The following is a 9,732-nucleotide window of genomic DNA, read 5'->3' on the forward strand; positions in this document are numbered from 1 at the left end:
CAGCAGCTCCAGAAGAAAAGCAGGAGGCTTAGGAACAATCAGATAGATCCTCCACAGTGCTGCACATGCTGGAGTTGTTAGCCTGACTGCTGAAACACCATGAAAACCAAACTCCTTGGCCTGAGAATTGTGGTGTTGGAGCTGCCCAAAAGCTGCAGGATCCATGGAAAGTTGGAACAAAGCAAATCCAGGGGTGGAAGGTTGAAAGAAAAGGAAAAAATCAGCTCTTGCAGTGTCTGTGTGCACTTCCTGGAGCAAAGGCTGCTCTTCTGGAGAGATGGGTTCTGCTCCAGAGCTGTGAGTTCAGCCCATCACGTGGCTCCACAGGCAACAGCTCCAAAGCCACTCACCCTCGTGGGATCCTGTTCCACTGGAAACTAGCAACACCATCCAGGCTCTGGGAAAAATCCCATAAATCTGTCACCAGCTCAAGGCCCAGCTCCAATCCCCACCCAAGACAGGGCCATGGGAAGCTTTGAGTTCTTTTGCAAACGCTCCTCATCAAAAGTTTTGGCTTGGTTTGCTCCTCACCCACACAGAGATGCTGACAGGGAACACCAGAAGCCACGAGCACTGCCAGCTCTCTGCAGGAAATGCTCCAAGCAAATTCCTGTGGGACAATAACTTGAAAGCAGAGTGGATAACAAACTGAAGCACAGCCCCTGTGCCCCTCTTGCTTGGCAAGACACAAAAGCTCTTGGCATCAGCACCTCCAGCAGCAAACTCCTGCTCATTTGAGTGTTGGGATCACCAGAGGCAGAATGCCAGCATGGTTTGGGTTGGAAGGACCTTAAATCCCATCTGATTCCACCCTTCCACCAGCCCAGGCTGCTCCAAGCTCTGTCCAGGCTGGCTTTGCCCTCCCTTTACCACATCTGCTGCCTGTGGGGGTCCCCCCAGCCCATTTTCCCAAATTCCTGCAGTGCTGTGCAGCTGCTCATGGATTGCTCCCAGCTGATGTATTTGATTTCACCTTCCTCAGTTCCTCCTCCCTGCAGGGAGGCTCAGGCTATTGGTTTCAGATCATTTCTCCCACTTATCAAGATCATTTGGAGCTGTGATTCAGTGCTCTGTACTGTTTGTATCTCTTCCCAGCTTGGTGCCCTGGACTTACATTGTACTCCCTGTTCCACCTGCTGCATTAATGAATATATTACAGGGAGGCTGATTGCAGGGAAATGAAAAAATCTGCTTTTTCAAGATAGAAATTTGAGGACTGTCCCAGGCTGACAGTACCCACCCAGCCCTCCCAGCCTCAGGAATAACCTCACCTTTATCACATCCTTCATGTCATTTCTGAGGTCACTCTTCAGCATCTATTTGGTGTCTCAATGCTTTAAATAACCAGACACACACATTTAGTCTGCTTTTGCCTATTCTGACCATGTTCTCTCTGTATTTACTCCATGTTTTGATAAACTCAGCTCCTTTGCAGTATTTGGAATCCACACTCCCGTGATTCCAGCTTTTTTTGACCACAATCTGCATGTGGTTGCAGTTTTTCTCCACGTCAGCCTTGTTTGGACTGTGCACACTGCAGCCAACACTGGCACATCTCATTTTCTTTTGATGAAACTGCATTTTCAGGACAGAACTGTGCCATCTCTTTCCTATTTTTTTCCCTAGTGAGCCTTAATTAGGAGAACAAAGTTGTTGAAAGCCTTGTCTTGCCCTTCTCCTCCCTTCCTGCACACAAAGTCCTTTCACTCTGCGTTGTTGGATTTTTTTGTCAGCAAAGCTGACAGATTGACAGTCATTAAATATAAAAATTTATTTTACACTACCCATAAATTGCAAGTTTCAAATGAAGAATGACACTTGCTTAAGGCACTGAGTCTGGTTCTTATCTTTTTTTTTCCTACTTCTGCCTTCTTCTTATGAAGACTTAAAGTATTATTCTTTTTACTATGGTAATGCAAAAACCTCTTTTCTTGAATCTCAAATTAAAAGAGGCAAAGCTTGCTATGTGCCTGGGATAATGATTCAGCTATTGATCCAGAAGATGCTTTATTAGATTATTTTGAGGCAGATGAATGTAATTTAATACCAATTTATTTTCCATTCCTATGCTAGTCCAAGATACAATCTTTTCTGCATGAAATTAGCACTTTCTCCTTTCAACCTCAAAGAAACATTACACTGTGCTCCTTCCTTGGATTAGTTTGGGAAAACTTTTTCAGCAGAACATTGATCTGGAGAGTTCTCAATATTATTTTCTTTAAGACTTTAAAGCCAAGACCTCAGCTGGGACCAGCAGGTTTTTGCCTTGTGTTTCCTATTATGCATTAATGCAAGAACTAGTGAAGAGTGATAAAGGGGAAAGAGATTCCAGAGGAGGAAAAAAGAAGCAAAGAGAGAAAACAGAGCAGGTTTAATGCAGGCAGAGAGAAGGGAGCTGCATTATGTTTACACAGTCATCTGTCACCTCCAGGGGACACTGCAGGGTGGTCCTGCCCCACAGCAGCAGGACAGCACCTGGGATACCCCATCCTGCTGCTCACACCTCCCTCGAGCTGCCCCACAGACCAGGAACTGCTGAATTCTCTGCAGGGTTACCAAATTCTGCCTGCTCTGGGGTCAGCTGGGCTCCAGGGTGGGAGAAAACAGCAGGAGCCCAAAGCTGGGGATGGCAGGAAAGGGATAGAGGGACTGCCAGCAGCTCACAGGGCTGGATCTGCCATGAAAAAACAGCTCCAGATTGAATAAAGATCATCAGGAACTGTGCACTGACCTCACAAACGCAGAAAAATGAGGAATTTAAGGTTGCCAAATGTAGATTTGCCCCTGGAACACCCTGAATATCCTGAAGTTGCCATCCAGCACAGCCAGCCTGGCAGCTCCAGGCAGAGAGGGGAAGGGCTCCTGGACCTCCAGAGCAGGAAAATGTCCTCACCCTGCTTGTGAAAGTGCCCAAATGCAGCTGCCAGGGGAGCCCCTGCTAAAGCACTGCCAGCCAGAATTGCTGCCCCACTAAGGAGATCTCTCCAGATCTGGGGTTAGAGGTGATTTCTGGACTCCAGGTCTGGGCTTAGAGGTGATTTCCTTCCTTTATTTCATAGGATCACAAGAGCACAGAATCTCCTGAGCTGGAGGGACCCACCAGGATCATCAAATCCCCCTCCTGTCCCTGCCCAGCCCCCCCAGCAGCCCCAGCCTGGGCACCCCTGGCAGCGCTGCCCAAAGGCTCCTGGAGCTCTGGCAGCCTCGGGGCCGTGCCCATTCCCTGGGCAGCCTGGGCAGTGCCAGCACCCTCTGGGGGCAGAGCCTTGCCCTGAGCTCCAGCCTGAGCTGCCCTGGCCCAGCCCCAGCCGTGCCCTGGCTCCTGTCCCTGGCCCAGAGCAGAGATGGAGCTGCCCCTCGGGAGGAGCTGCAGCCCCGGGGAGCTCTGCCCTCACTCTGCTCCAGCTGAACAACCCCAGAGCCCTCAGCTGCTCCTCAGGGCCCCTCCAGACCCTTCCCCATCCCTGTGCCCCTCCTTTGGACACTCTCTGACACTGCAGTGTCCCCAGGAGCAGGAGCCAGGTGGTGTTTCCAGGGATGGGAGCCCAGATCAAGGCAATCTCACAGTGGTGTGTGGGCCCAGAGCAGCTTCTGCTCTTTTTGTAGTACACAAGCAGGCTGTGGCTCAGTCCTGAGGGATTGTCACAGACCCCCAGAGTGGTTTGGGTTGGAAGGAACCCGCAGAGATCACCCTCTCTTCTCTCTGCCTGCAGGGACACCTCCCACTATCCCAGGCTGCTCCAAGCCCATCCAACCCAGCCCTGCACACTTCCAGGGATGGAGCAGCCACACTCCCCTGGGTAGAGGAGCAGCAGGAAGAATTCAGATACAGATTTGTTCTAACAGCTGCTGTGGGCTTCATTCCTACTCCTCAAACTTCCTGCAAAATGCCTCAAAAATCAGATTTCAGGGGCAAGAAGCAGCGTGTCCCACTCCATACCTGCGTTAGGATTGTTCCTGCAGAGCATTTCCCTGGCACAGCCTGGCTTGGGCACACAGAGCAAGATGAAAGAATCTCAACTGGAAATAAAATCTCTGCACTGCACAAACCAAGGCAGCCTTCCTGGAGAGCAGTAATTGGAAATGCTTCCTTCAGTGCAAAGTTGGAGTCACTCTCAACTGTTAAGTTTCAGGGAAGTATTACAGAAAATTATTATTCTTGTAATACATTAACACTTCTGCATGTTCTAAAGGGAGCTTCTTCACAGCACATTTGCAAGGAGATATAATCATGGTGGATTTTTTCCCCCTTTTTCTCCTGCTTCTGTTCTAAAGAAGAATAAAAGTCCTCATTAACCAAGGGAAACTTATGAACCAATATGAGAAAGTGGAGCATACACTTCATTTTTTCTGGACAGAGTCTCAGTCTGTTACTGATAAGAGAGGGAATGAAATTGCTAATTACAGCCTGGAGCAAGGAGGGCTTTGAGGAGCGTCCTGCTGGAGCCTGAGCACCTGCTCTCAACAGGGAGAAATGTCTCATCTGCAAAGGACACAGTGAAATTACCATGGCTGCAACCTTTTATGAGGCCATAACACCTCTCCACATTACAGCACATGGATTAAAACTGCTTTGATCCTGTTCTGCTTGTACCCACCTGGCTTCTCCCCCAGCCAGGCACATTTCACCTTGCAAGAAGCTTTTGTTTGAATTTTACAGCCCGTTTAATAGCTTCAATTCCTGAAGAGATCTTTCCAGGAGTACAGTGCACTACCATAAAATATGACAAGGAGACCCCAGAGCTGCCTGCAGGACTCACATCCACATCCATCCTGCTTTTTTCCCTCCCTAGCACAATTCCAGAGGTCCAAGAGGCTTTGCAATGCCTCACTGAGGAGCTGTGGAAATCAAGATGTTCTGTCTGAGGAACACAACAGCATCCAGGAGGCTCCTTCAAAGATCCCAACCTGCACAACTCCTAGGCCAGATCAGGGACATGCTGAGGTCTCTTTTCCACAAAAAGCCTGGAATTTGAACTCAACAAAAAAGCAAAGCTGCATTTAATATTCTGCTGGTAAGAGGAAGAAACCAAATTAAACCTCTCAATTATTTGTGTGTATCTTTGATTAAAGAGCTGGAAAGTGATGCAGACAACTCCAGAACTCTTCTTTCCCTCTGTTCCCAGGCACAGGATGCTGCAGGATTCAGGATGACCTTGGTACAAACACGCAGTGACCAGCACTGGACCCAGGGAAGGGTAATTACTGTGCAGCACCTGGCTATCAAACTATTCCAATGAACTGGCACCATTTTATTTCCCCTAATGGTCACAAGAACATTTGTTCCTGAAGGTTTTCAGAATGATCTGGCAGGTAAAGCATCAGACTGGAGCCAAGAGGAGGAGCTCTGTAATGGGTTTTAACTTACCTGCTGTGACCTTCAGATATTGGCTGTCTCTCTTAAACTTTCTTTTATCAATACTTGATGGTCACTCTGCAGAGTCCAGACTTCCAAGGTGCCCAGCAAGGCCTGCCAGCATTCCCAGAACAAGTGAGCAGGAAGAACCAGACTGAGCAGAGGCTTTGGAGTGAAGTGTTTTTACTTTCAGGTGTCATTGTGCCAGACTTGTACCTCAAGCTAACAGCAGAATATACAGAGGATTCATTACAGAGAAACTCAAGCACCTGGAAATGATCAGCCAGGACTTGCACAGCCAGAGAATTCTTCTTACAGGGTTTAAATCCTGTGCAGAGGTTTAACAACACACTGAGAAATGCAGTTTGGTCAACAGGAATACAGGTACACAGGTTTAACAATTACTGACACAGGCCAGCAGCTCTCTCCCTTTTCTGTTTCACAGAGGGAAACTTCTCATTGAATATTATCACCATGGAAAGGGATCACTCCTGTGCCAGCTGGAAAATATCTATTTAATAACTCAGCACACATCTGACACATGGCCACTTCATGTTTGAACAAGCTCTGAGTTTGTGTCAAAAGAGAAACTAAGAGAACTCCAAGGGCTCACTGAAATAATTTAACACATGGACAAGCAGGACAGGGAAGGTATGGCTAAGAGCTGTACATTGCACCTGAAGCTCAGACTGGACTCCCAGCAGTGCCAGGACTCTGCTCCCTGCTGCCAGCACTAGCCATTGATGCGGTAATTCACGTGGATCTCGGGTTTGATGTCACACACCAGGGACAGCAGCTGGGACATCACCACCTCCCGGTTCTTCTGGAAGTTCTGCTGGATTACACTCATCTTTTCCTGAGTCTCCTTCTCCACTTCAGTGGTGCAGCTGCCATGGGAGCCAAGGGCCTACAAACAGCAAAGGAAAAAATGAATCACCATGCCAAGCTCTGTATTTTGTTATTCTGAAGCATCTCACACGTTAATCTTTTTTGAGGGAACATTAATGTTAATGTTAATATTAAATAAAGTACTGCTGCATTTTTTGCTCAGATTTCACCTTAAACTTGTCCATATATTTCATCCTTAGCCCCTCTGCCTTTTATCCTCTTTTATAGAATCATCAAATTATTTGGGTTGCAAGGGACCTTAAAGATCATCTTGTTCCAACTCCCTGCCATTTATCCCATGAGTTTCTAAGGAGTGCCCAAAATACAGGTCCTGCTGTACAGACAGCTGGAACCCCTGGGCACAACTGCACTAGAGAGTGCATGAAAGTAACACCCAGGAGTCACTTTAAGCACATTGCTCCCATTGCTCCTAGCCTTGGAGAATCTTTATAAAAATCTCAGCCTTCCTTTCTGGTGACCAGGGACACAGCAAGTGGTCTCTGCCATGTCAGCACCATAGGAAATGAGCCTGTGACAGGAGCAATGAGCGCAGTCTCTTTTGGGAGGCTGTCACTCAGGAGCTCATTAAGCTCTTTCCCTGACAGTTGAGACCAACACACCCTGTCCTGAGCCACTTCCACGGGATTTTCTGAGACACATGGCTGTGCCTCACAGGAAGGCACTTGGGGAAGTGCTCCTGCTGCAACTCACTCCACCCTGAGGGTGCTGCCAGGGCAAGGCAGCCCCAGGGCATAGCAAAGGGGCTGGAAATAAGAGAGTGATGGAGAACACCAACCGCTGCCTCCTTGGCCTTGAACTCCTTCTCCCTCTGCAGCCGGTACTGCTCAATCTCGGCCTGGGCCTCCTCCTTGGCCTGCTTCAGCCTCCGGTTCTTCCCTGCTCCACAGCACAAACCAAGGCAAAGAAACAGGAGAAAGCACTGAGAGTGTGATTTCCTCATGCACAGCCACCACCACAGTGTCTGCTCCCTCTGCAGGGGCAAACCAAGCCCCTCCCTGAGTGTGGTGATCTCAGGAGGAGCCCAGCAAACCACGGCCAAGGTCACCGAGCCAGGAGCTCCCACCACAGAGCAGTGAGAGCAGGGGCACACATCAGGTCTGGCTTAGTCACAGGATGAGACCCTGACTGGTTTGGGCTGAAGGAACCTTAAAGATCATCCCATCCCACCCCTGCCATGGCAGGGACACCTCCCACTGTCCCAGGCTGCTCCAAGCCCCATCCAACCTGGCCTTGGATCCAGGGGCAGCCCCAGCTGCTCTGGGCACCCTGTGCCAGGGCCTGCCCACCCTGCCAGGGGAGAATTCCTAATTCCCAATATCCCACCTAACCCCACTCTCTGTCACTTTCCATATAAAAAGTCCCTCTCCCTCCTTTTTTTTAAGGCCCTGGAAAGGGCTCTGAGCTCTCCCTGGAGCTTCTCTTCTCCAGGTGAGCACCCCCAGCTCTCCCAGCCTGGCCCCAGCCCTGGGAGCAGCTTCATGACCTCCTCTGGATCTCTGCAGCAGCTCCAGCTCCTCCCTGTGCTGGGCAGGGCTGGGGCAGCTCTGCAGGTGGGGTCTCACCTGGGCACAGGGGCACAATCCCCCCTGCCCTGCTGCCCACGCTGGGCTCAGCCCAGGATGTGTCTGGCCATAAAGGCCATGAAGGCACTGCAGGTTCATGTCCAGCCCCTCACCCGCCAGAACCTCCAAGTTCCTTTCTGCAGGGCTGCTCCCATTAAGTTCTCCAAGTGTGTACCTGTGTTTAGGATTACCCCAATGAATGTGAGTGTGCAGCTTCTGTGAGATCTCAAAAAAAGCCCAATAGAAAGAGCATTAAATCTTAGACCAGACCAGCTGTGAAACCAAGAGCAGTCTTGGCCATTGCCTCAACTTCCCCTCCTGGACTTCCCACCACATTTTCCCCTCCAAGACTATCATCACTGGAGTGAACTGCAAAAATCTGCCTCTTGCAACACTGTCAGGGGGTTGAACTGCAAGCCATATAAACAGAGATATACATATGTACTTGTTTAAAGCAGAAAAGATTTGCAAAATTGGGGGGTCTTTACAACCAGAATTTCTCTTGCACAACAGGAGAGCTAACTTGGATCTATTAGGAATGAACAGTTCTATTAATTACTGAAATGGAAACAGACTGGCTCTATTAATTACTGATATTGAAACACACTGTTTTCACCACCTGAAGGCAAGAAGGACAGTGAGAGGCACAGCCAAGCCCCAAGCCAAGGCCAGGTTATGGTGACCGTGTCCTCCAGAGAGCCAGGAGCCCCCGAGCTCCTGAGCTGGGCTCTGCCAGGAGGGTCCGGCGCGGCTCCGATCCCTCACACTGCACTGAGCCTTCGTGGGGAGCTTCCAGCGCTGCTCTGCTGGGAGCCCCACATATCCCCGAGCACCCTGGGGCAGGGCTGGGGGATCCCTGAGCACACCCAGGGCAGGGCTGGGGGATCCCTGAGCACACCCGGGGCTGGGCTGGGGGATCCCCGCTATCCCCCGCCCTCAGCGCCGGGCCACAAGGCCTGAGGCGGCCGCGCCGGGCCAGGCCGGGCCGGGCCAGGCCACACCGGGCCGGGCCGAGCTCTCTTGCCACCACACCCCCGCGGCAGGGCCTGGCGTGCCGGGCCGTGCCGTACTCACTCTTGCGGGCCTCGGCCACCTTCTCCGCGGCGCGTTTCTCGGCCTGCAGCAGCTGCTGGATGCCCTGCGACTGGCTCGCCATGGCGGCCGCTCCGTCCGGCCGGGCCGCGGCAGCGTCACTGCGTCACGCGGGACACGCCCACACCGCGCCGGCCACGCCCTCGGTCACGCCCCCTCATTGTGATAGTCCATAGAGCGCGGTGTAAGCCCCGCCCACAATTCCACCCCTGTTGTTAGGCCACGCCCACTAATACGCCCTGTTAACTTAGTCACGCCCCTGTGCTGATTGGCCCCGCCCCGTAGTTGTGAGGGGAGCCCCCGGCCAAGGCCGGTTTGGGCCTCACCGTCCCCCGCTCCTGAGCCCCTTTGGTGCCAAAATCCACTTAAACCCCTGCAGGAAGGCGCTGCTGGGGTTTGGTTTGGTTTCTTTCATGCTTTCTAATCGCTGGAACTGCGGCAGCCCCCGGCTGAGCAGTGACAAGGGCACCAGGGATGCTTTGGTCTCTCCTGGGCTGTGGTGTCTCCTCCCCACTGCTGGTGTCACCCACCTGTGTGATACCAGAGCCACTGGTGCTCTGAGGGCTTTACAATCATCCTGGACATCCTTGGCCAGGAGCTTCCAAGTGTCCCCTGAGGTGTCATCCCATCGTGATGTCACCCTCAGCCACTGATGTCACCAGAGCCACTGGTGCTCTGAGGGCTTTGCAACCATCCTGAACATCCTTTGCCAGGGGCTCCCAAATGTTCCTCAAACACCCCCATCCTGGTGTCACCCCCAGCACAGAGCCACTGGTGCTCTGGGGGCTTTAAAACCATCCCGGACATCCTTGG

At 51.4% G+C, this 9,732-nt stretch overlaps 1 protein-coding gene across 1 annotated transcript; it reads right to left on the reverse strand.

Annotated features, from left to right (window-relative positions):
- Nucleotides 1-5,522: 5,522 nt before the first annotated feature.
- Nucleotides 5,523-9,058, reverse strand: ATP6V1G1 (ATPase H+ transporting V1 subunit G1). Its single transcript, XM_064727940.1, has 3 exons — nt 8,902-9,058; nt 7,041-7,141; nt 5,523-6,263 (listed from the first exon to the last, which is right to left on the reverse strand). Exons 1-3 carry the CDS (start codon nt 8,981-8,983, stop codon nt 6,090-6,092), a joined length of 357 nt encoding a protein of 118 aa, XP_064584010.1. The 5' UTR covers nt 8,984-9,058; the 3' UTR covers nt 5,523-6,089.
- Between the last annotated feature and the right edge of the window lie 674 nt (nt 9,059-9,732).

This window comes from Zonotrichia leucophrys, chromosome 17, assembly GCF_028769735.1.
Source record: "Zonotrichia leucophrys gambelii isolate GWCS_2022_RI chromosome 17, RI_Zleu_2.0, whole genome shotgun sequence".
NCBI classification, from domain to species: domain Eukaryota; kingdom Metazoa; phylum Chordata; class Aves; order Passeriformes; family Passerellidae; genus Zonotrichia; species Zonotrichia leucophrys.